The 27600-nt window shown below is 41.8% G+C and overlaps 1 protein-coding gene and 2 long non-coding RNA genes across 7 annotated transcripts; 2 read left to right on the plus strand and 1 right to left on the minus strand.

Annotated features, from left to right (window-relative positions):
- Window positions 1-1711: 1711 nt before the first annotated feature.
- Window positions 1712-27600, plus strand: LOC117889610 (transcriptional regulator ovo). Its single transcript, XM_034794035.1, is given in 7 exon segments — window positions 1712-2544; window positions 22056-23582; window positions 23585-23716; window positions 23840-25029; window positions 25102-25536; window positions 25709-26365; window positions 26435-27600. Coding segments are annotated over 7 exon segments (4536 nt in total). The 5' UTR covers window positions 1712-2135; the 3' UTR covers window positions 26621-27600.
- LOC117889611 lies at window positions 4001-15163 on the plus strand. Its single transcript, XR_004648514.1, has 3 exons — window positions 4001-5331; window positions 14810-14813; window positions 15154-15163. It is a non-coding gene; the product is annotated as an uncharacterized LOC117889611 (long non-coding RNA).
- On the minus strand, window positions 10082-21325 carry LOC117889612. 5 transcript variants are annotated; one of them, XR_004648518.1, is made up of 5 exons: window positions 21091-21308; window positions 16976-17047; window positions 16654-16915; window positions 16268-16599; window positions 10082-10233 (listed from the first exon to the last, which is right to left on the minus strand). It is a non-coding gene; the product is annotated as an uncharacterized LOC117889612 (long non-coding RNA). The 5 variants fall into 5 exon arrangements; XR_004648519.1 differs by lacking the exon at window positions 10082-10233 and having other exon boundaries at window positions 15135-16591; window positions 21091-21325; XR_004648517.1 differs by lacking the exon at window positions 10082-10233 and having other exon boundaries at window positions 15136-16599; window positions 21072-21319.

Raw genomic sequence — 27600 nt, forward strand, 5'->3', positions numbered from 1 at the left:
ATATTAAAAATATTCCTTAAAGAACAAAGACCCCAACCAGATTTACAACTGTTCCTTGGGATCTGATAGTTTTTTAAATATTGAGCTATTCCTATTCAATTATATTCAATTTATACGCATATATTGTAAAAATAAAAAAATTGTTTTAAAAATTTAAAAAAAATTCCAAAGGAAATACTCGTTAAAAATGCCAAAATTGCTTTAATCATAAAATCAGAAAACTCAAACGTGCCCAAGAAATACCATTAAATTTTCAAATTTCTCGCAATTTATTCACAAATTGTCGCATCATTTACGCATTTGAACGCTATCAACCGATTGAAACTTGGCATCAAAATAGTTGTGCGACTTTCCCAGTATGAACAAAAAGAGGCACCCAACTAAATATCGATTTTTATTGCATCTCCTACTCATCCTTTGATTTCAGTTATTTCACAGTCAAGAGAAGCAGAGGGAGAGGAGAGATTAGAGAGACCAGAGAGACCAGAGAGCCCAAAGCCATCAACAAGAAGAAGTGCTCAAGAAGTGGTAGTAGAAGAGGATGCAGTAAAAATCAACCTCTAAGTACAACAAGTACAGCGCACGCACACACACACACACACTCACACAGCGAGACAGAGAGAAGGAGATGAAGATAGAGATACAAGTAAAACCATCTCAACCGGCAAATAGCCAAAGCAAAGAACAAACACAGCGATCATCATCATCATCGTCAGCATGAACAACAACATCATCATGATGACGATGATTGCCTCTACCTTGACTCTGAACCAACAAGTTAGGCAACACGCACACACATACACACATACACACGAACACATGGCAGCCACACAGATACTCACTCGTGCAAACACACACTGGGAAGGAACAACAAAAAACTGCATGAGAAACGTTATGTGAGCGAAATGAAGCAACGCACACAAAACACTCTCACTCTCCTCTCACACACAGGTGCTCGGTGCTTGGTGCTCTGTGCTCACGATGCGGCGGCGTCGGCGGCTCGCTCTCACCTACAGAACCGTAAGCCGTAAGGCGAACGGAGAACGGAGCAACAGTCCAGACCCGAAGCCGAAGTCGAAGTATCTTCTGACTCATTTGTACGAAAGCGAAGTTATGATCTCTCGCTCTCTAGCGACTCGGCTTACGGTGTTTTGCGTTTGGGCTCGACAAAAACGAATTCGCCCCGTTTCAGCGTGCACCGTTCGGTGTGGTTCGGTTCGGTTTTGTTCGGGGCAAGCCACCGTCTGTCTAACTGAGTTTGTACAACAAACGGCACGGCGAGATCGATCCATGGATATCCGAGTGTGTGTGTGCTGACGGCCGGACGACTTTGGCCTAACTGCTCAGCGTCTGGGACCGCTCGAATACAGTAAGTGGCGAGCCGGCGTTGTGAATGCACGTGTTTTCGCTTCAACCTCACCTGAGCGCTCTCACCTGAGCTCTCCCCGCCCCCCACCCTCACACAACTGACACAAAACAAAACACAGCCCAAAACATATCACACAGAACGTATCGTATCCACACACAAGATCGAATTCTGTTCAACTAGAAACAACAAAAAACGCGTGAACTGCAACACAAAAAAAACAAATTATAATTATAAATACTGTGAAAATACTTTTCGTGTATTGTGAGAACAAAACAACAAAATTAAAAAATTAACAAAACTAAAACTTACGAAATTTTTTTTCAAGTTAATTTTTTCCAAGTGCTTCTGACAAAAAACTAGAAAAACATACAAACAAAACCACCAAAACGAAAAAACAAACAATAAAATACACCAGAGAAGCCGAAACATGGATTATTTATAATGAAGAAGCCTAAGCAAAGGTTACCTTGAGCTTCAGCTCAGGATACAAACAAAAAATAAATCTATATATTGTATCTGCATTTTTTTTCTGTTGTTTGTTGCGCAGATTTTTGCACAACACAGTGGGCGGGGCAAGGATCAAACATACACACAATTGGATTAGTGTTTTGTTTATTCGGGAACCCTTTGAAGACCACCACCAGCCACCCACCCACTCTCCCCCACTGGCGCGTCTCGTCGCGTGACGCGTTCCGTTGCGTCGTGTTAATCGCTCGTGTTTATCGGTCGCCGATCGTTAGTCGTGTATCTTTAATCGCCAGCCACCATGCCGAAGATCTTCCTGATTAAGAACCGCCTGCATCAGCAGCAACAGCGCCTCCTCGAATCACAGAACCTGCTGCAGCACAAGAGCCAGGACGATGATCGATGCCTGGTGCCACCGCTCAGCCCACATGGCTCTGGCACACCGCACTCGCCCTCGCCATCGCCATCGCCCGCACATCCCCATCCCGAGCCACAGGGTCAGGGTCAAACGTCATCGCCATTCCAGCAGCAGGATGACCAACAGCCACTGAGTCTCACGCGAAAACGCTTCCACCATCGCCGTCACTACTTCGGACAGTCGCGTCACAGTCTCCTGATAGACCATGGACTCAATCAAAATCACAATCAAAATCAAAACTCTACGGAATTGGATGTCGAACACAGCACAGCAGCAAGTGAAGTTCAAAATGGTAAGTTAACGTCAAATGGAGAAATAAAATCTAACAATTGGTCGGGAAGAAATGCCAAACACATTCCACATTTAATTTCGATTTTGAGTTCTTTCTGGGATATGGGGAAAACATTTTTATTTGCAGTAGAGCAGTGACTGGCAGTTGGCCATAAGTTATTCCAAAAACAATTTCAAGGCTGTTGCAAATTTGTATCTGGGTGCTTTTTAAGAAGTGTTCTCTTGGATATCTAGAATATATATCTAGAATATACATATATCTAGATTCTAGAATATATAAAGAAATTCTGCTAATTCTTCTCCCCCTACTAAACTTATGTAAACTTTTTTCTTTCAAACCACTCGCAATGTACATACAAATTAGCTTCATACAAATTGGTTCTTAAATCAAAAGGAATTCTCATTCCTCCATTTAAATGGATAAATAATTGCCACAAATCTGTCAGTTGAGAATCAGCACAAAGTGCCATACAAAATTCCATATCTGTTGGTTGGAAATCTTTTCATTTCAAGCTTCGCTTTTCGGCTATCTTTTTTACCATTTGTTGTTCTCCTCCAGTGTTCGCCCACACTATGACGATGATCCCTCCTCTCTCCTACATCCCCCTCAATACTATTTCCGTCTGTCTATCCATCTACCATTCTCCCGCTTCAGAGACAGGGCTTACTTCAACATCAATCACTTTCATTGAATTTCGTAAGCGATCTGTTCTCCAGTTCTCCAGCTCTCCTCTGTCCTCTGTGTTCTGGGGTTCAAATTCAAATTTGGATTCGGTTCTTATATAAGAAATGATTATTAAGTCATTTCGTTTTTCGATTTAGGCGGAGGTCGTTTGGTGTTTTAATTTCTCAGGCAATATCGGGGAACTTTCATTGGGGGTCGCCTCTAGCTTTGTTTATTAATGAATATCGTTTCGATTTTCTGAAAGTGAATTTCATTTTGGAGGTTCTCCTACGTTTACCCTCTGCCTCTGCCTCTGCCTACAAACTCTGCTCTCGGTCAGGTTTGCTGCCTAAGTCTTTTGTCTCTAAGCCATTTTTAACGTTCCTTTGTCTGGGCATTAATTACATATTGTGTATATAAGAAATACTAGCTACATATATCCATCTGTAGCTTCAACAGAATCATTATCATCTTCACACGCCACATTCATGCCCCTTACATGGGCATTACATTTCATGGTTATAACTTTTTTTTAGATTTATTAAATTAAATAACACGTTGCCTTCATTCCTTCACGCTCTTCCCAGTTGCCTCCCCACAGGTCTCTCTGTCCATTGTCTCCTACTTCTGCTTCCACTTAAAAATGTATTATGAACGCTTCCGTTGGATAATTTTATGCGTGTTCTTTGCGGATATTGTAATGATAGGCTATTCTGAAGGGAAATCGTTTGGCTCCTCTTTGAACAGAAGCCAAAGATTGGCTTCTGTTCATTCTTGAAAGTTTTCTTTGGCAGGAAATATTCTGACGATGAATCATAGACAGTTCTATTTATCCACAGATTACCATTAACCATTAACGAAAGAACTTTTAGTTTCTTTCGAGTTCTGGTTGCAATAAATATATACCTTTGGTCACTCCAAAGCTTTCTATGTTTATTTTTGCGATGCCTCTGCTTTTCGCTTGGGCCTTTGGTCTCACTAAAATCTGGCTCTTTGTTCAATCATTGGACTCGACTCGCTTACAATACTGTTTTGGTTCTTATATTTTTATTTTTATTTTAGTCTGTGGGCTGTTCTTTGCCCATGGCCAAGAACTACACACAGATAGCCACAGTACAGCCACAATGGCAAAAAAGAAGAAGATAAAATCGAAGAAATAACCGAATGAACGAACGGAGGGATACAAAGAATTATATAACTATAGCAAAGTACAAGCTACTAAGATCCGAACACACACACAGAGCAAAATATCCAACAGTCTTGGCCAACAGCAAAAGTACAAGTTGCCAAAGAAGAAGCGAAAAGAGCGTAGAGCATAGACAAAGATCATCATCATCATCATTATCATAGGAGGAACCCCAGGTTCAGTTTCGAATGGAAAGGAAAGGAATGGGATAGTAAAGGAAAGGAACGGAATGGAACGGAACGGTACGGGGAAGTGGGGGATACTGATGGGTGGTGTGGTGTGGTGTGTGTTCGTCTGCCATTTGGCCTAAGCAAAGTCAAGGCAACAGGCCATAAAACTTGTAGAACCAGTAAAAAAAAAGAAAAGAGAAAAGAAAACCAAAGACGAAGCAGAAAAGAAGAACACGACCAAGAGCCAAGAACCAAGAACGCCAAGAGAAGCTGAATGTTGAAGGGCCTTGGAGGATGAAATACACAGCCTGGGCACAAGGGGGAACGACAACTGAGAGCAGAGAGCAGAGAACCGAGAACAGAACAGAAAACAGAGAGAACCGCAACCAAGAAGCATGTACAGTGAAAGCTCTTTGGGGGTCCAACACCCCCGCTGATGATGGAACTATGAATGTGTTTTCCCCCGAGGACAGAGGCCTCCTGCTCCTGCTTCTGCCCCTGACTCTACCACCGTGAACTAACCCAGCTGTCTGCTATGTTTATTTCTGGGCAAACTTCCTGTCGATCCATCGATCCCATTTCTCTGTCTCAGTGGCCGCAAGTAAAAGTCAATAAATAACTGAAAGGCAAAAAGGAAATTCATTGATGAGCCATCATCGATAAAGATACTAAAACTAAAAAGAAAGAAAAGGCCAACAAAAACCAGGAGCACATTCATTGTTCCATGCAAATTCTGCAGCTGTTAGAACAAAGCCAGCGCGGATCGCAGTGCGATCCAGAGCCGAACACTTTTTGGCCAACTTCAATTGCACGCAGTGCAGAGTTCACTACACGCAGATGTTACAATCATTGAGCGGAAGTTAGCGAAAGGCCCCCCCCTCGTCAAAGTAGGGAACCCCTTTTCGATCACAATCCCAAGATGCGAGCACTGGAGGTTCAGCGAACCCTCTGGGGGAACACACACGCATACAGGCAAAAAAGCAAAAGTCAAGTAAAGAGAAAGAAAACATAAAGTAATGCTATTACATACATACATATGTACTTAGTTTGTATTATTGTTACCTAAGAGCAGTTTTCTAGGGAAATCACATCAATTTCAAATCGAATTAATCGGTTCTTATGTATCGCGCTCCTCTAATTGGAGGGCAGATAATTGCTTGTACCACGCATTTGAGGGCTAAGTCTTGTAATTTTATTGGTGGAAGCAACTTGGAAATGATAAAAATCACTTTGGAATGAACTAAATCAATGGAATAAAAGGATAGAAAACACCAACTAAAAAAAAATGTAATTTAATTTGAAACTTCTGTCATTTATCTAACGATATTTGCATCCATGTACATATGTACATATCCATGAGAAAATATCCTTACATAAGGAAGTTTGACCAGAGATTCATTCAGCATCATTATGTTTCAAATCAAACATTGTTTTTATATTGGTAAAATTTATTCCCAATAGGCTGGGGCGCGGCATCGAATTCCATTTCCATTTCGTCTTACAATTACTTTTTTTCTACCGTTTGTTTTTCTGTTTTTCCTTTCCTCATCGTGTTTATGTGAATGTACGTATGCGTGTGTTTTTTTTTTGGCATTAGTTCTACCTGCCGAATGTCGAGGGAGAGACTCTGATAAAACAATGCAGTTTGTGGTGTGTCTACCTGTGCCGTGGGCTCCAGAACCCTGCTCCAGGCCCAGGCACAGACCCTGCTCAAAGTCTGGCGGTAATCTCTCATACACAGTGGGTGAGAGAGGGAGAGCTAGGGAGAGAAGAATATATATTTGACAATCGGAATAAAGGCAATGGAAGAACTGAATAGTAGGGAGAGAGGGGAAAAAGGCCAGAGAATGTCCTGAACACACACAAACACCGTTCCGTTGATAACGCTCAAAGCTGAGATTTATTTGTGCAGTGAGTCGACAAGAAGTAGAAGGAGAAGAAGAAGTCGAAGTAAAAGAGGAGAAAATACACAAAGCACAAAGGAAGCAGCAACAGCATGACAGAGAAGAAGAGCAACAGACAGAAGTACGACTCAAAACAGGTCTCAAGTGCTCGGCAGCCGCTTCGCTCCACTGCGGCCAAACAGAGAGCAAGAAAGAGATATCTAGAAAGAAAGAGTGAGAGCGAGATAGACACAGAGGAGAAGAACAGTAAGAATAACAGCAAGAGGGAGAGACAGAGAAAAAATACATTTGAAAAAGAAGAAAAATAATAAAAAAAAAAATAATTAAAAGGAAGCCCAGGTTTTTGTTCTGCTTTTGGTATGCAGTCGTTGATGGAAGCAGTAGAGGAGCAGTGCAGTATATATATGTACATAAAGCAGTAGAAAATCAGTACTAAGTAGGAGTAAAGGAAGCAGGAGGAACAGTAGAAGACGCAGGGCGCTGGCGGAGCAAGCAGTAGAAGTAGTAGAAGTATAAGAAAGAACTGTAGAAAAGCAGCATACATCCATACAGTATATGTAAGTATAAGAACAGTAGAAGAACAAGAGAGGCAGTGGATGAAATACATACTTGATAATGCCTCGCCTTGGCCCTGCTGCCGCTGTCGACTCAATGATCATCATGATGATGATGCTGCTAATGAAGATGATGATGCGTGAGGTGTGCTTCTCCACTCTCTCTCTGTCTTGTTCCTTCTCTTTTTGTTCTGCTTGCACAGCATGAAAATGCATTTTTCTATGGTTTTCAAACCACTTCTAATTGAATTATATTCCGACATGGATACAGCAGCACCATGAGATCCATTTGATCTACACTATGGAGCCGTGCTCACGTCCTTGCTCCGAACTGCTCCCCTTGCTCCAACATGACGCAACATAATTATGCTCAATTCGTATTCCTGTAAAAGAGAATGCCCGAGAATATTATAAGTAACAATATACATACATACATATGTATGTACATATGTATGTATGTACATGTCGTGTGAATGATGCGGTACATTGATGATCATAGACTTTACAGAATGCGGTAAATGTGCATTAGATACAGTTTCAATTTAAGAAATTATGTAAATACTTACAATTTACATACATATACATACAAAATGCAGAATACAAATATTTATATTAAGGAAACACTGGATTTCTCCCATCTGGCTGGAATTTCAGGATGAGACACATGCAAAATTCCATAAATAACTCAACAGTTAAAAACAAATTTGAAGACAAATTAACAAAATACATACTCGTACATTGTATGTATGTGTGTACATAAAGTATATGTACAAATGTATGTACATATGTACTATGTACATGCATTCATATATGTAGATACAGACGCAAGGTGTCAATAACTTTTAAATTGTTTTGTGGCTGATCCATCGCAAAAAATAAACAAAAACAAAACAGAAAAAAGACGAGTATTTTATTATTTGAAATGATATTATTGTTATTGTTATGATAAACTTTTATTGGCGCCAAGTGGGAACTTGTTTTCGAGTATTTTTAAATTTCGATACGCTCGACGTATCTTTGTATTATTTCATTTTAAACGCATTTGTATAAGTATGATTCGATTTGTAAAAAGAAACAGCAACAATTAGTACAGAACTTGTTTTCAGTTAACTGTTTTTGTGTGAAATATTTGCATTTTTTTTGGCAGACGATCAGCAAACACGTCTCGGCGCGTAAGCGACAGACAGCAAAAGCGCTGAAACCTTTCAAACAGTGTGCTCTTTTATGGGCATCCATCAAGTCCATACAATTATATTCATAGTGTATGCCTACCTTGTACACATATGTACATACATATACCATTTCCAGGTTGAACTCTTTGTAAGAATCTGCTAAAATTATATGTATTATTTGTTGTGCCCAGCCCATATAAATTCCCTGTTGAAACATGATTTATATGTATGTATATTCATTGTATGCAAAACAATTTCCGCATTTGACTTGAGGTACGGATAGGCCTAGAATTACTTTGAAATTGTAGTTCGCCTCGCATCTAGAGGAAAAATAAATAATTGATCAGATAAAATACAAATTTAAAATCAAATTTAAATTAAATTAGAGGTACTTATGTATGTACATGGGTACCGTCCTTTACATAACATTTGATATCCCTTAAACTAAGAGATTCACTCTCCCTCTCTCTCTCTCGAGAGAGAGAGAGAGAGAAGGTACCACAAAGATTTTAATGCGAGATCTACAAAGGCGACATCGCCTTGTGCCACAGCAAAAAGCATTAAACTGTTAAACAGTTGCATATACATATGTATGTAAAAATACATATAGTATATATTGTTCATGCATCTGTGTGACTATATGTACAATGCATACATGTGTATGCTCTTTTCAGGTCAGGGTTGACTTGTGACTGACTAAATGAATGAATGAATGACTGCATGAAACTGCATTTAGCTCGGCCACTCGGCCCGTTCGTCTCTCTCTCTCACTGTCTCTCTCTGTCTGCATGCACGACTAACTAAAACATTGACAAGTTGTACTATATAGCGATACGATATACATATGTATGTATGCCCCTCCCCCGCAGCATCTCGCATATGCGTTAAACACATTGCACTGCTGCTGCGCTGCACCTCTGAACTGGTTTGCCTCTCGTGCCTGCCTGCCTGCCAGCCTTTCTGCTGGCTTGACAAACGCAGCCATTGACAAACTGATCAACTGAGCGGCAACTTCATTAAGCTTACATATGCATATGTATGTATGTACACCAATACATATGTATACGATATATAAATAATACACATCTCTGTTTATCTGTATTTTTTGGCAACTCTTCTTCTTGTTGAAGACATACTACGAGTATGTGAAATTTTATGGCTGTTCGATTTTTTTCCGTGAAAAGAAATTTCATCAGACTAAACAAAACAAAGACAACGACAAATCTTTTGTCTCATTCGGAAATTGTGCAATTTACGCATCAGCCAGAGTTGAAAGTATCTCTCTTCCTCTACTAATAGGGGTAGACCCCCTGCCGCTGCGGCCCAACCATCTTAGGGGGATTGGTCAATTACATATGTTTAAAACTTTAAGCCAATGAAATTTGTGAAATTTTTGTTCCCTCAATTCGTTTTCGATTTCAGTTTGGTTTTGCATAAAATTTAAATTTGTGTGTCCCCAAAAAAAAATATACCAAAAATGTGTTGTCATTTTCATGGTATGGGAGCGACCCAGCAGAGATGATATCAGATGATTATGAGAAAGGTGCAACTACATACATAGTTCCGCTTTCAAGTGCCGTTTGCATTGAGCATTGAAAGAGTAGGATCTTTTAATAGGAAATTAAAAGGAATTAAAATTAAATTTAATTATTTGCCTATTTCCATAACTATTAAATTCACATTTTATCGATACGTTTAGAAATTAAATATTTTTGGGTATCTGTTCCAACTGAAATCTTTCGTATAATTAATAAAAAAGTTAAATACACAGTGTAAAGCTCTCTTTTATTTAATTTCATGATGTCTTTTCATAAGCATGGGATGGTGTCATTTAGTTATGGAAAAAATTGACAAAATGTAGTTAAGTATGCATACATACATCAATGGATATGTACAAGCATACACGTCGAATATTTCAATATCAATATCAAGTTCGTTGCCAAAGTCTTTAGTTTTGTATCGTTTAATTATTTTTCTTTTTTTGGGTGGAGGAATGGGCCAACTGCAAATGATATTACCAACAAAATCCAAAAGAGCCTGCTGAAAATACACAAAAACTATAAATATAAAAAATCCAAGTAATAAATTATATGCATACACACACACTCACACATGAACAACAGTGGAAACACACACATGAAATTGAGTAAAAAAAAAATGGAAGAAAAAAAATCTACCGGTTTTCAAGGTTAGGCCGCTTTAACTGTATTAACACCGGGTCCGTAATCACAGCAGCAGAGCAGCAAAGCAGATCAGAGCGCCAGCAGTGGCAGTGGCAGCAACCGAAGCAGCAGCAGCACTGGCAGAGAAAAGTTACGTCATAATGAACAGAGCGGACACAGCAACAGCAACAACAGCAGCAGCAGAAATTTTTCTTGCGGTTTTGGCTCATTTCATTTTTGATGGGGTAAACGCGGGCGGTTGCGGGGGGAACAAAGCTTGGCGGTTGAATGGTGGCTAAAGCGGGGGTAAATCGTTAAAAAGCTAAAAGCTTGTATGGGGGAAGCGAATAAAAAAATAAAATATTTATACGCATAATTTAATATTTGTAACAAAATCAACAAAAAAGATGAGTAAAATATGAAATGGATGGACTTTGGAGAGGGAATGGAATAGTACAGCGAGGAAAGATGAATGGCACCCAATATACCCATTGTAAAATTAGGGACACTAATATGAGGCTACAGCAGAGAAGTGGAAATTAAAGTGGCTGCAGTGAGAGTGTGTGCACTAATGAAAGCGGTACAGCTAGGATGGTAGGATGCTTTCCAGCAACGGTACAGTCAGCTGTATAAGTACATATGTGTGTATGTTTTTTCCTTCATTTATACTCCTACATATACTCCCTGTCCTTATTCCTCGCAGCAATGAACAACACGTTTCAGTTTCGTTTTTCGTTTGTTGTGTCTGTTTACTGTATGCAAATGTGGGTCAGAAACTGGCAGACGGCGAACTCTCATCTCTTCTCTGTTGCCTGTGTTAGCCTGTCTCTTGTTGCCGCCTGTGACTAAAAAAAAAAAGTTGTGTTAATATTTACAGTTAAAACAAGCCATAACGACACTTGCCATGTCTCGCTCTTTCAGTGGTCCCGCTCTCTCTCTTGTGTCATCTCCTCTCTCTCTCTCTCTCTCTCTCTCTGTTTCCCTGTGTAGCAATAAATATTGAGAGCAAGAGTGTGGCAAGCTTTGCTCATCATTATTGATTTTTTTTTGCTTAATTTCATCGTTGTAGCTGTTTTTTTTTAGTGTTGACAGACGCTGATATTATGTTGTAATCGGGGCCTATATAACGGTTAAGGAAGGTCAACCAGATACGAGTAGCTGGTAGGTCGCATCAGAAGTTTACATACATATGCATTTATGTGCATAGATGTATGTACATATACATATGTATGTCGATAGAGATTTAAATATGTAAAGGAAGAATGAACACAGAAATTACAGGAACAACAGGTGGCAGGTGGTCTTAACTTTAACCTAATTGAATGCATTTATGTAAAAAAAAATAAACAGATGAGCAACTTACTTCGATGATCGAAACGAAAACGAAACCAAAATGGAATGTTTGAGCAAAAGTTCTAGTAATCGTTGTAAAATTGTCTTACACTGGAACCCCAGAGTGTGCACATGAACATGTGCGTATGTATGTATGTGTATGTTCGATGAGTGTTTCCGTTATATTTAATTATAGTTTAGTCATTTTCGCAATACGAAATGCAATTAAAGTGTGCAACTGACCCATACACATACACTTGCTCATTGCACATATTGCTCATTGAGAAGCTTTTTAGAATGAATATGTACATATGTATGTACATATATTATATGCGTTGACCTAAATTGTGTGTCTCATTTGTTGTTGTTTGCCATTTTGAGAGTACGAGTGCGAGTACGAGTACGATCATGTGTCTATTTCTATGTGGCTGTGTGTGTGCTCACAAAGAAGCATGCTAAATAGCTACTAAAAGTATACAAATGCATCGTGTGGAATTGAACGAATGACTGACTGACCAACTAGAATGACAAACTCAACTGAAGGCTACCCATGGGAGCAAGTGTGTATGGCTGTGTCTGTGTGCTAATTGTTACAACCAATAGAGCTTGCCGCATATGACATATGCTGTATGAATTGGCTGATACAGTGAACAATCGTTTTGTGTATTACGTGCATCTATAAATACATATTTTCAGAGAGACTTCACTGTACTCCAGTGCCTCTTGGCACCATACGACTACCCCAACGTATTCTACCCGTACTGTACATTTATACATAGAACCAAAGAGCGATTTTCTGTACCAAAGCTCGTGCATGTCTCATTAACATTTTACTACAACAGCTAGGTGCAGCCTCCTCTCTAGTATGTAGTATGTATTATTGTGTGTTTGGCTTACAAATCATTTAACGCAATTGCGTTAAAACTTTGCCCCATTCAAAATCCAGATACAACAACTAAAAAACAAAAGCGAACACAACGGGGCTGACAAACAAACAAACACAGACAGACAGCCCATTTCGTTTCGTTTTGGTTTTTCTTCTGCATTTTGTTAAACATTTTGTTGCACTTTTGTTTAGAGCGTCCTCGATTTGTTTCGAGTCAGTCAGCGCAAGTGAAGAAGAGTAGGGTTATGAACATACATACATATGTATGCACTATGATATGATGTGATGCGATGTGATGTGCGGTTAAGTGAGGTTAGCTCGATTGCACAACTGTACTTTTGGGACCAGCTTATGATGCAACGACGCCATCTCTTGTAAGGACTGTTGCTGTGGCAAACGCTGCCATCTATTGATTTCAATGTCAAATGTACATACATACATATGTACATATGTAGTTCAAGTCAAGTCCACGCCAAGATCTATGCAGCGAGCGAGTGAGAACTGAGCTGAGCTGCGCTGTGCTGGAGCTGGGGCACAATACGCAATGTAAACGAGTCCGATGAAAGAGAGCAAGGTTAGCATTGACATTAATACCAAAAAGAGCAACAAATTGAAACAAATACAAACATAAATTACTGCATTAGAACAGTCAACAGCAACAACAACACACACAAAAACAAAAACGAATCATCGTAAATAAAAGCAACTGTAATTAGCAGCTGCATATGTTAGTGTCGCTTTTCGATGTTGATGTTATTGTTGTTGTTGTTGCTCTTTGTTGGTGTTATTATTCTTGTTGTTTGTGGTCTAACTGTTGTTGTTGTATTTTGTTTGTGCCGCTACTGTAGATGTTGGTGTAACTTTTATTGTTGTAACTTTATACATGTGTGTATGCACATACAAAGTAGTCAAAAATGTTGCCGCTCTCGTGCTATACACCACATACACACAAATTCTTATGTCAATGTGGTTTGCAATTTAAGACGCTCCAAAGGCCCTGAGCGCTGTTGTGGATGTCGTGGAGATGATGTGAATGTCGATGATGATGATGATGAGCAGCGATATCTCTACACACAACACTAAATGCTTAACCAACATTTAACAACAGCAGCCACAAAAAGGCAGGCGAGGCAGTAGCAATTCGTTGCATTTCTGACCTTGAAATAGCAAGCAGTACCAGCTGCAGCCAGCCAGCAGCAGAAAAAATCGTTTAGTTATCAAAGCAGTGGCAGAAATTTTTTAGAGTGCACGCAAATAGAGCAAAAGTTCTTCATTTTAAGGAAAGATTAGAGCCAGCAAGCACGGGGAACTACATACATATGTATATTGAATGAAGCAGTGATCGGTGGTAGAGAAGCAAGCAGTGTTAGACGGGAGAGTGGTAGATAAGCAAGCAGTGGAAGGTGGGAAAATCAGATAGTACCAACGCTACTACAGTTATGCAACTTACTAATTAAATAAAAAACTTATTAAAATGTGTCTGATTTTAGGAAAAAATTTTACTTTAGAGCAGGGCTCGGCACGGCCCTATCCCTGGGGTGCGGAAAAATGCGCTGCTGCTGCGCTGCCCTCACGTACACGCGTATTACAGTGATTCGTACCAATACCAATACCAGGGTGCCGAGCCCTGCTTTAGAGCCACATACTCATAGTTTTCTTTGTGAATTATTTTCCGACTTTCCACTTTAAAAAGAATTTACAGAAAGAACTACACAACACGAATGACTTGGGAAGAAAACTTGGAGCACAAAGAAGTCCAGAGAACTTTTGTATGGTTCCATTCCAAGTGGATCTCTGCACCAAAACAAGAACAAAACCCAAAAAAAAAGAATGAAAAAAATCCAGCGTAAAAAAAAAACCAAAAAGTAATTAAGTTAAACGAAATTATTTTGTTAACGCGTCGGCAATTTATAATTCATATACTTATACGCATGTACATATGGGGCATACATACATACACACATATTAATATATATATTTAATATATAGCAATCAAGATGGGCAGATTTTCGGGCATCGATAAGACTTAATTGCACGGCACTTAATGCATTTTAAGTCGCGTCCTCAGAGCCAGACAACACGAGAGATGGTAACCTGAGACGGAAGGGCCTAATAAAGACCTTGGAACCCTTAGAAATCGAACTATCAACAGCAGATGCCCCACACCGCATCCGAAAATCCAACGGAAAGGAAGAGCCAAAAGCCAAATTGGGCGTTAGAGACAAATTCATTTAAGCAGAGTGAAGATACAGAGACAAACAGCAGAAAAAAGGGGGAGTAGAAGCGCTTAGGCAATAAATTTATAGACTGCCCGCAAGGTTCCAGGGCCAGAGATCTTGATCAAAGCTGGAAACAGAGGGGAAAAAAAACAGAGGATCGAGGATCGGATCGTGTTGCAAATGGGCTGGAACCACACTTCAGGTCAGGGTATGGGTATTGAGCAGTGTTCGGTATCCCTTTCGGCATTAGAATTGCTAAATGCTACAAGCATCAGGCAGCGGAAAAGGGTTCCCTGTTTACGCTTTTACACTGCACTACATAATTTGTTTTTGAATTGTAAGACAGAGAGAAAGAGAGGAGGAGGATCGCACATTAGGACTCAGGGGAGCGTTGGGAAAGCACCTGTTAGAAGCTCTGCGAGGACTCGCCACTTCCTTCCTGCCTGGTTGCCTTTCTTCAAACGGATGCATTCATCAATTTGGCAGGATCGACCCCAAACAGGAAGCTTCTTTGACAAGGGTCCCGATACCAGTGCCAGTTCCAGGCATCTGCTATCGATCAAGGTGTTCCTATTCTCATTCTCTCCATATCGTTTATTTTTGTGTGCTGTGGCTCTTCGCTCCTGCTTTGTTCTTGTGGCACATTTGAAAGAAATGCACTTGTCACCATCGTATCGCATGGAATCGAAATGGAATGGAATTGATTGGCTGTCTGTCAGCTAATCGATGACACTTTGCACTCGCATATATTTCCATCTCATTTTGCTCATCCCTCGCTCTCCATCTCTTTCTCTATATTTTTCAATGGATTTCATGCCGTTTCATGCTCTATTAAATTTTGTGTGACATTTGCAATCTTTTTTGTTTGTTTTTTTCTCTTTTTGCGAAAGCAAACATTTCGATAGGCTTTATAGATGGATGAATGATGGTGGTTCAGTTGGTTCAGCGGTTGTGTGGGCGGTGGTTGCATTCGCTGGCCAAGTGGGTGAGGGCCTAAATAGGTGATCCGATTCAATTGCGAGATTTTCTAAAGACAGATTTGACATTGAAATCAGTGGAGAAGCTTCACTTGAAACAATTTCACTTAAAAACATTTATGATATGGTAAATCCGAATTAGTTTTGATTTTACAGCGATTTCTACACTCTTTCTAATACTACCTGAATTATTTTGAACAGAGTTTCCCAAATAGGCGATAAACAAATAAGAACGAGCACCTGTTGCATGTCTCTGCAGTTGGTTCTTACAACTATTGAGGTTAAACGTTTGATCATCTCATAATAATGGTCATCTATTCATGCAACAAAGATTGTGTGTTTGCGTTTCTGTGGCCCGAACTTAAAACGCAGCCTTAAACGCTTTGGGGTTCCGACATGGGTTGGGTCTGTGGGCATTGTTCAACATGTACATATGTATGTACATATGTACTAAGGTACATACAATATATCCCACTCCATGTGATTGTATATACATACATGGGCAGAGCAGCTTGACAACGTTCGTTGCCGTTCGTCGTTGCCGCCTCTGTCAACGTGTTTGGCATTTGCAATTAGACACACAGAACCCCCCCAAGATGGGGGCTATGGCGGGAACTGAAGAAGAATCAGCTTCAAGCACAAGACTGAAGAGGGGATTGTCGTCATCGTCATCGTAGTCGTCGTCGTGCATGACAGGAATTCCAAATGCGATAAGCTCAGAATGCGTTTGGAATTCGATTTTGCAGCCAGAGTAGTATGTATCTTTCCGTCTCTTTCCTTCTGGTATTTTTCTTCTTTTTTGCTTTTTGTAACTTTTTGTGGCTGAAAATCTATTAAATATAAAATAAAAGTTGAAACTTTTAGTTTTATTTATTATCGGATACCTTCGTATGTATGTATGTATTTGTTGTTGTTGTTCTTTTCAGTTTTGTTTTGGTTGTGCTTCGGTTTTGTGCTCTCTTCCCTCTGTTGTTGTTTCTGTCGTTTTTTAAGTAGTTTTCCATAAACAACAGGTTGAACGCCCATGGCCAATGGAAACGACAGCTGTTGGGTGGGCGTACTTCTCGCTCAGGTGCCACCCGCATTCACATGTACAGTATCCATATACATATACATACATATGTACATATATACATATATTTAGATCTAGAGATCATACAAGAACATTAGAACTCACGGGATATTTATGTAGCATTATGTACTTACAAATGTACATATGTACATATTAGCGTTATCCAATCCCATTTAAGTTTAAGCAAGTTCATCTACCCGATTTTCCTGTCAAAGATCCATCCACCCCTTTCGCAGGGAGAGGGCGAAAGCAATTTATTACAAATTCTAGACAACAAATTCAACGGGCTTTGCCTTTGTCGTGAACAATTTACATATACATACATATGTACAGTTGCGGCGAAAATAATAGCACCGCGTGGTACAACAGTCTTTATTGTTTAACAAAATGGTTTCTATACAACATTTTTTGCACTTTGAAGCAATATAAAGTAGGTTGAGATGTCTCCTATCTGAGAAAAGTGTCCTTACTCTTACAACTTTGGCGGCTCTCAATAATTAAGGCAATTTTTCGAAAAAGAAGCGAAATTTAACGGCAACAAAAATAGCACCAATATTTGTATTTCATAAAAACTTTTACTTTTCCGAGCTTTTTGATATATTATGTTTTTAATTGATATAATATCCGGTTGCTTAAGTCGTTTTTAAACAGACAGTTACAAAATATTAGTTGTTTTGGGGGGAAGAAAAAAGCCAAAGGATCAAAACTTTAACTACAGAAGAAGAAAGCTATCCTTATGTGCGGAAAATAGTAGGTTCCTCATCTAAAATGATTCGTATTGCTTTAAAACATGTATTCAACAAGAAACTCGTGAAAGGATTGGCGCAATATCCACATTTCGGTTGAAAATGCTGGTTTGTGAGTGCAAGAGGGGTCCTTTAAAGCCGGCCACAGAGCTTAAAATGGATCTTAAAAAATTTCCAAAGATAAGCAAAGCTAGATTAAGCTTAAAAGAATATAAAATAAGTTTTCGAAGTCTGTGGAAAAATCCAGTTGAGCAAGGGCACCATGGGGCAAAGTAAATACAAGGTAAAAAAAACACTGGAGTTGGCCAAAATATATATGGATATAGATCCCGTGATCCGGAGGGAGCCAATATTTTTTTTTTTTTATTCAGAAACTTTAGATCTTATGAAATACGACTACCAAATGAAAAACACAACCCTTTGACACATATTTATACCTAATAATCATTCTGAGACAAGAATCATGGTATGCGCATGCCTTTCGTATTATGGAGGTGGTTTAGTACCCGTGCTGGAATCGATGATGAATCAACGTGGCTTTGTTATCATATAAAAAAACAATAATGCTGCCTTATATGCTATAGAAAATGCCGTTGATTTGTGTCTTTTCATCAGGGAAATGATCCAAAACAGACCAGATAGAGAGCTCTAAGGGGTTTTAAAACAGTGACTTTCATGCAAAGTTTCTCTTGCTCAGTCCCCAGATATGAACCATAGGGAAAATCTTTGGAGAACAGTTAATGAATCTGTTTCTAATACGAATTCAAAGAAAAAGCTTGCAATTTTGGGGTCCTGCCAGATTTGTGGAGATGAATCCCCCAGGAAAGACGCGAACATAAGGTTACATTTTATGACAGGACTCTGAGTCCTTTTTTTTGTTGCCAAAAGTTTTAAAACAAATTATTAACCTTTGAATACAATTAAAGTAAACTATAGTAATGAAAAATTGGGAAATTTTCTTATAAATTTGAAGTTCTTTGAGCTTTTATGAAATTAGTGCTACTTTTCTTTGCCGACCAAATACCGGAATAATTTCCTTTTCCTTCCAAATATTTCCAATTTAACCCATCAAAGCATACCATTTCTTTCGGATAAGTTGAATTAAGCTTCAAAGTTGATATAATAGTTTTAAAAGCCTTCATTAGAACCACTGTTTTAACAAAATATCTAAAAAAAAAATAATATTATTTTCATGGTGCTATTTTAAACGCCGCAGCTGTATGTATGTATGTATGTATGTATGTACACACAGCAGAAGGCAGATAATGTTATTTTATTTTGAGTTTTTTTTATATTTATTTTCGCTGATTTTTGTAGTGGATCGACTTTTTACGACGCATTTTGCGCTAGACAAAAACGGCAGCAGGCGGAGGTGGCATATTTTAAAAGTTCATCCACACAAAATCGAAAACAAACAAACCAAATAACAAAAAAAAAGAGCTTGTAAATCAATTACGGTAAAGGATAAAACGTGCATTGACCTTTGGGCGTGAGAGAGATGACCATATATGTACACACATACATACATAGTTCATATGTATGTATGTAGATACGATGGAAAGACAGAAAAATAAAGAGTAAACGAATTTCAGAACAGTTTCAGATCGAATAGAAGAGAAAAAGAGACGAAAGTGAGACCATAAAACAGATGAGAGCAAAGAAAATATGATTTTCAGTCAAAGAAAAGCGACACTAAAAAAGGAGAGCCATAAATGGATAGAAAGGAAGAGATCTTGAGAGATGGAAAACGCATTAATATGCCAAAGCAATCTAGAGCAAACAGAGAAAATCCACCTGTTTCTTTAGGTCCCCGAGCTCCTAGAAACTCTTGAGTTATCTGTGTATGTACATATGTATGTATGTACATATGTATGTATGTCGTATGTGCATGCTTTATAATGCTGTGTTAATTGCTCGCTAACGGCAGGTCAATAATTTGTTGTATTTTTTTTTAAACTTCAATTGAAATTCATTTCCTCATGGCATCAGCAGCAACACACAAAAATGAACCTTATTCGCATTTTAATTTCAGCTTGAAAACATGTTTGTGCATACATACATATGTACATACATGTGTGTTTGTTTGTGGCTTTATATGAATAAGTAGGTGTGTATGTAATTATAAAGCATTTTACAATTCGCCTTGACCTTAACACAATAAAATAAATTACAACTATGGCGAGCAATTGCAACAACATCAATACAGAGCGGAAGAGGGAGAGGATCATGTAAACGAAAGAAGGAGAGGGGGCAGGAACAAGTACATAAGCTGAGACGGAAAGAGAGGCCAATATTTAAGGTTGCTTTTTTGTACATACATACATACATATGTATGTACATATGCAAATACCTATGTATGTTTGCCAAACCAAAGCCTGTACAAAATGTATGTATAATGTAAAAATAGCATGTAAATATCATCATGCTTGCGGCATACATATGTACATATGTAAGGCGTGTCAGGGCGTACCCAGGGGCACCGCCTGGTCTCTATTAACCGATTAATAAATGAATGGCATGTCAGGTATTTTGCAGTCAATTCAAAAACGAAATTGTATATACGCGTAAAATCAGCAAAACAAACAATCAATTAAATTGAGATTAAACAAATTATTAACAAAAAATGTTAAGTGTTTTAGCCTTAACGTCTATAGCAGCTCAGCGCAAAACTCTGTTAAACGCAGCTCGTACATCGATAGTGGCGGACAATAGTCTATGTACGATTGCCATTTCAAGTGCTGTGTTAAGACGAACAAGAAAGGAATGCTAGTTTCCTTTTCTGATGAACCAAAAGCCCGTAAAAATCATGATATTTTCTTTAAGGGCATATTAATGAAGCCGTTTTCTCCGTATTACTACGACTTTTGTCCGCCACTGTATGCAAGTGATAGATCACATATGTATGTATATATGTATGCGCGCGAGTGTGTGACGACAGTTAGAATTTATGCGACAGCGCTGCAACTGCGCTGCAGGGGTGGCCATGACCAACAGAGCCAGCAGCCCCCGCTCTGCTCCGTCCAGTAAATGGCAGCAACAGGGTTGTGCGTGCTTGGCATTTGTAATAGCGCATACACACACACACATGCATACATATGTATACATATACGCTTACACACATGGTTATAAAATCGTACTGGTACTTGGGTAAATATGAACATTAACTAATATGAAGGGCTGTCCGGCATCAACCAGCTCACCCACACACACGGTCCACAAACTGCAGCCTTGATCTTGATCAAACACGAACGTCGCTGCAGAAAAACCACAACACCATCAACAATGACAGCCGTTAAATGCCGCGGCTTTTGTTGCTGTTGCTATTGCCATGTTTTGCTGCACTTGTTTTTTGATTTAAAGCCAAAAGACAACTTTGCGACCAGCTGGTCGCTAGCCTTGTCTTGGCCCGTTTCGTCTTTTCGCGCACTTGCACTTGCACTTGCTTTTTTCATTTTTATTTTAAATTATAGGCTATTCAAAGCACCTTAAACATTAAAAGTCACCTCCATAATACTGACGAAATTCTCATCACTGTCCAGTCTGTACCCATTCTATTTCTTTGAATTCCTTCACGTATCGCTGTTTCACTCACAGAACGGCAGCAAAGAGGACACATGAAATTGCGTTTTAGCTTCTCCCCCAGCCCAGTCTCCAATATTGAGAATGAGCAAAAGAAAGAGTTTTTTTGCGCTGCTGAAGTAGTTGAAAACGGAGTGGGAAGAATAGGGCAAGATGCGCGAGTAACAAGTAAAAGAAATCCGCGTAAGCTTGCTCTTTTTTGTAGGGTTATTCGTTTCTGTCCGTTGTCCGAATAAATATCCTCATATTATTATAATTTGAAAGTCACATATTCACAAAAGTTTGTATGTAGCAACTGCTTATTTTTTTGCTGCTTTGACAATGAAACTCAAATACATACATACATACGTACATGTGGACATATGTACATATGTAAGTGACCTTAATTAAAGTGGACAAACAATTGTGTTTTATAAGGGCATTTGCATTGCAATGTAATTATTTCTTAAATTCTTAAATTTGTGTAAGATAATGCGTAAAGGTAATCAAAAGAGTGTATGGGGGGCACAACTTAGGCTTACAACCTAAGCTGTGCTCTTTATTTTACATTTGAATGTGTGTAATTATTTAAAAAGACATAAAAGTGAGCCACCCTGCACTGCGCAGCTGTTGGGGTTACAGTTACTCCTGAAATCACTCAATCGCTCACGATCACACACACTTGAACACTTCTCTCAAAAGGGAGATCGCTGCTTAGTGAGATTGCTGCTGCTTAGTTACGCAACGGTCAACGTGGCTTTTTTCGGCAGTTTTTCGTTGTAATTCTTTGGGGCCTATTTATTCAATTTTGTTTTAGTAAATTTACAAATAGATCGGTTCTATCTTATGTGTATAATTTTCTTTGAATATTTATCTAATATTTTGCGTTTCTCTCGGTTTTTTTTTGCAGAAAAATTTGGTTGCTTGAGGCCGGCCGAATTGTTGCAGCGCCTGAGCTGCACCACCACCAACCACACCACCACCAGCAGCATAGCCAAAACCACACCCACACCTACGCCCACACCAACTCCCACGCCCCCCGCATTAACCACAAAAGACTGCGACGAGAACTCTCCAGAAAAATCCGTAACAACACCAACAGCAAGCAGCAGCAGCATACCAAAGCAGCCGACGCCGCAGTCGACGGCGGCAGAGAGGAGCAGCAGCAGTAGCAGCAGCGAAGTAGATGTAGAAGAAGAGCCCAATAGAAAAGCGCAAAAAAAAGATAAGCAAAAAGAGTGCCCATTAGTAGAGGCGGCCGAAGAAGAAGAGGAGGAGGAAGACGGCGACGTTGACGTTGACGTTGGTATTGAAGCCCCTCGCCCGCGCTTCTACAACACGGGCATCGTCCTCACCCATGCCCAGCGGAAGGAGTACCCCAAGGAGCACCAGCAAGAGCAGCCGATCGTCGTCAGAGCCAGAAAAGAAAAGGAACATCACTCGAATGTGGACTCCGACACAGACTCCGATGACGGCTGCAAGTTGATTGTAGACGAGAAACCCTTGCTGCCCGTCGACAAGCCGCTGTCGCTGCGTATGCGCAGCACCCCGCCCCCGGCAGAGGAGCGTCCCAGTCCACCGCCCCCAAGGGAACCGACGCCCGCTGTCCGCTGCAGCGTGATCCAACGCGCACCACAGACCACGACATCAGCCGTAGCTACTGCAGGACACGTCGACTCCCCGCATCACCATTATCAGAATCAGCATCCGGATCATCAAACGCCCCAAAGAAGCGTTCTATTGCCCATTAGTGCCCTCGATCTCGACCAACTGGGACCGGAGCAGCAGGAACCCATTGACTATCACGTGCCGAAGCGGCGTAGCCCTAGCTACGACAGTGACGAAGAGCTAACCGCCCGTCGGCTAGAGAGAGCGCGCCAGGTGCGCGAGGCCCGCAGGCGGAACACGATCTTGGCAGCACGCGTACTGCTGGCCCAGTCGCAGCGCCTTAATCCGCGCCTGGTGCGTAGCTTGCCCGGCATCTTGGCAGCAGCCGCCGGTCACGGGCGTAGCAGCAGCAGTTCCGGTGCAGCCGGACAGGGCTTTCAGTCGTCCGGCTTTGGCAGCGGGAGCAGCTCGGCCGGATCGGGCAGTGGACAGAACGCCAGCGGTGGTGCCGGTTCGCCGGGAGGCGGCTTTGGTGGTGCCCTAGGAGGCAGCGGAGCCGGAGGCGGTGGCATGGGCGGAGGCCGTGACGGACGAGGCAACTACGGTCCCAACTCTCCCCCCACGGGGGCCCTGCCACCATTCTACGAGAGCCTGAAGAGTGGCCAACAGAGCACTGCCAGTAATAATACAGGCGGCAGTCAAACATCCGCAGGACACGGGGCAGGCTCCCACGCAGGCTTTACCGGAAATCCCAACTTTCTTTCCATTCAGAACGCTGCTGCGGCGGCCTACATTATGTCAGCGGGAGCAGGAGTCAGCGGAGGTGGGGGGGAGGAGGAGGAGGCGGTGGCTACATTAATTGCGGATCCAACGGAGCAGGAGGAGGAGGTGGCAATGGCACTGCAAATGGAGGTGGAGGTACGGTTGGCGGTGGTGGAGCAGCATCTGCTGCAGGTATCGATGGTAATAACCTTTTGAACTTCGCTAGTGGCTTGGCCAGCAATCCTAACTATAACGAATCCAATTCCAAATTCCATAATCCAAACTCAACGATGGGTCATCCCTTTTACGGTGGTAATCCCTCAGCGTACGGCATTATACTCAAGGACGAGCCTGACATCGAGTACGACGAGGCAAAGATTGATATAGGCACCTTTGCACAGAACATCATCCAGGCGACGATGGGCAGCTCCGGGCAGTTCAATGCCAGCGCCTACGAGGACGCCATCATGTCGGATCTCGCCAGTTCACAGTGCCCCAACGGCACTGTGGATCCGCTGCAGTTTACGGCCACGCTGATGCTCAGCTCCCAGACGGACCATCTGCTGGAGCAGCTCTCGGATGCCGTCGATCTGAGCTCGTTCCTGCAGCGGAGCTGTGTGGACGACGAGGGCTCCACCAGTCCGCGGCAGGACTTTGAGCTCGGTTCGACGCCCTCCCTGACGCCCGACTCAGTGTCGGTGACGCCCGTGGAGCATCACCATCATCATCACCATAGCAACCACCAGAGTGCGAGCACAGCATCCCAGTTGGATGCCCTGCACGAGAATCTGCTGACGCAGTTGACCCACAATATGACACGCAATGGCGTTAACTCCCAGCAGCAGCAGCAGCAACAACAACAGCAGCAGCAGCAGCAGCAGCAGCAGCATGTTCAACAGCAGCAACAACACATACAACAGCAGCAGCAGCACGTGCAGCAGCAACATATCCAGCAGCACGTGCAGCATGTGCAACAGCCGCCACCTTCGTACCAGCATGCCACCAGAGGCCTGCAGATGATGCAACAACAGCAGTCGCAGCACGGTAGCTACCAGCAGCAGTCGGCGTTGATGTCACAGCAGCAGTTGCTTAGCCAGCAGCAACAACAGTCGCACCACTCGCACCACCAGCAGCAGCAGCAACATACCGCCGCCTACCAGCAGCACAATCTGTATGCTGCCCAACAGCAGCAGCAGCAGCAACACCACCAGCAGCAGCAACAGCAGCATCACTCGCACCACCAATTCCACCAGCAACAGCAGCAGTCGCATCACTCTCACCATTTGCACCACCATGACAACAGCAACATGTCGCTACCATCGCCCACGGCAGCGGCTGCTGCTGCCGCTGCGGCCGCCGCTGCTGCTGCCGCAGCAGCCGTGCATCTAGCGCGTCCCATGAGCAGCAGCAGCAGCTCCGGTACGAACAGCAGCAGCAGCAACAGCAGCATGGACGCAAATGCAGCGGCAGCGGCTGCCGCCGCCCTGCTCGACACGAAGCCACTCATCCAAAGCGTAAGTGTTCTACCTATTTTACAAGCACAGCAATCCCTCCTCCAGCAGCAACAGATAAATTATCCTCAAAAGCAGGAGCAACCACAGCAGGAGAAGCAACTAAAGCTGCTGAAGACAAAGAAGCCAACGAAGCTGTCGAGAGGCAGGTCCAGGAAGATGCCCCTTCCAATGGTACCCAAGGATATCGATTGCCTTATAGTCAAGGAAGAGATGGAGGAAGTAAAAAAAGAGGTGTCAGATATGGACTATGATCCTGTAGGGAACGAGTGCAGCAACGGAGCAGGAGGCAGCAAGCTGAGTGGTCGGGCCAAGGCCGTGGCGTATGGCTCCACGATGATCACCCTTGTATCCACCATGAAGCCATCGCCGGAGGTGCCAGCTACACGAACGGTGCATCGCACCACATTGCGTTCGTTGGCCACGGCGGCGGCTGCCACGGCCGCTGGCCTCTGTGCGCCATCGCCCACAGTATCGGTGCTCAGTCAGAGCAAGGTGTTGCAGCGGCGTGTAAGCGAAAACCAATTTGAAACCGAAACCAATTTTTGTGTACCCGCAACGTTGTATTGTGTTTGTCTTTTAACCCGTAGGATCCCTAGCAATAATCCTCTCCTGTCACTCTGCTGATCTGAACCGCACATTAATTTCCATTTCTCCATGTCCTTTTTGTTTCTTTCAATAGTTGGGCCTGCCGCCGGACCTACAGCTGGAGTTTGTGAATGGCGGACATGGCATCAAGAATCCATTGGCTGTTGAGAATGCCCATGGTGGCCATCACCGGATACGCAACATCGATTGCATTGATGATCTCAGCAAGCACGGACACCACTCCCAGCAGCAACAGCAACAGCAGCAGCAGCAATCGTCCCCTCAGCAGCAGCAGCAGACACTTCAGCATCAGCAACAGCAATCCCTCCAGCAGCAACATCAGCAGCAGCACCAGCATCACAGCAGTGCCAGCAGCAATGCCAGTAGCCATGGCTCTGCTGATGCCCTCTGCATGGGCGGGTCCGGATCGGCCAGCCAGGCCGGGGATGATTCTGGGGTCAATGGAAAGTTCGTTTGCCGCGTGTGCATGAAAACGTTCTCGCTGCAGAGGCTGCTCAATCGACACATGAAGTGCCACTCGGACATCAAGCGTTACCTGTGCACATTCTGTGGCAAGGGATTCAACGACACCTTCGATCTGAAGCGGCACACACGCACCCACACGGGCGTCCGACCGTACAAGTGCAATCTATGCGAGAAGAGCTTCACACAGCGCTGCTCCCTCGAGTCACACTGCCAAAAGGTGCATAGTGTCCAGCATCAGTATGCGTATAAAGAGCGTCGCGCCAAGGTAATTTTTAAAGATAAACTCTTTCTAAAGGACAAGTTCTTAATCCCTGTATTTCTCTTTACTCTGTAGATGTACGTATGCGAGGAGTGCGGCCACACGACCTGCGAGCCAGAGGTGCATTATCTGCATCTGAAGGATCTGCATCCGTTCTCGCCGGCGCTTCTTAAGTTCTACGATAAGCGGCACTTCAAGTTCACCAATTCGCAGTTTGCCAACAATCTGCTCGGACAGTTGCCGATGCCTGTCCACAATTGAGTTGTGGATCGTCAACAGTTAGCCCTAAGATCCCCAACTCCAACTACCAAACCCCCACCATGTGACTTTGAAGTTTTCTGAAAACTGCCCCCCCAAGCCCCACCACAAAAACACTCCCACATAGCTGTTTGCTATAGCTATGGCGGAGAGGAAGAGAAAGGGAGATGGAGATTATAATTTGCACTACACAATTTTTGTATATTTTTTGCCTAGATTTAGATATAGTCGATGATTCCAACAACACTTTGCTGTGCAAAAAATCGCTTTCACTCTGTAACGCTCTTAAACATTTGTTTAACAATTTTCGTTTTTTAGTTAATGATGGAATTCCGCCTTTCGTTGTATTATAAGTACTCTCTTTTTTATTGATATTGTTTTTAATATTGGAAAACCTTCTCTTAGTCAAAAACAAAACAGAAAAAAAGAAATGTTTTGCCCTAAGTAAGTGCATAAGATAATTTTTTTTTTTTAATGCTTTGAGCAGACACTACACACACACACACACACACACACATCCACACATACACATACACATGAATAATACAAAAATCATGAATACATTATACGTAGAAGTATAGCTAGGATATAGCTAATTTTGTAAGATGTTTAGAGCTAGAAACCGAACAACAAACAAAAGCTGCAAACGATAGCATTTATTTTGTCACCGCAAAAGAGAACAAAAAACAAGAAGGGAGAAGCAAATGAACGTAAAGCCTTTCCAAAAGATACATAACAAACACATACACATGTAATTTATTATTTAATCACACCATTAATCCATTGTAAAGAGGCAAAAAGCGGATACAAATTAAACTAAAACCTATTAAACTATAGAAGTAAAGAGATGCGTGTAAACTAAAGCTGTTCATAATTGAAGTCAAAGCCCAACAACAACAACATAATCGAAACATATTGTATCTTGTATAACCAATCCATACACTTTATATACACAAACACACCATAAATAATTAACAAATGAA

This window comes from Drosophila subobscura, chromosome A (assembly GCF_008121235.1).
Source record: "Drosophila subobscura isolate 14011-0131.10 chromosome A, UCBerk_Dsub_1.0, whole genome shotgun sequence".
NCBI classification, from domain to species: Eukaryota; Metazoa; Arthropoda; class Insecta; order Diptera; family Drosophilidae; genus Drosophila; species Drosophila subobscura.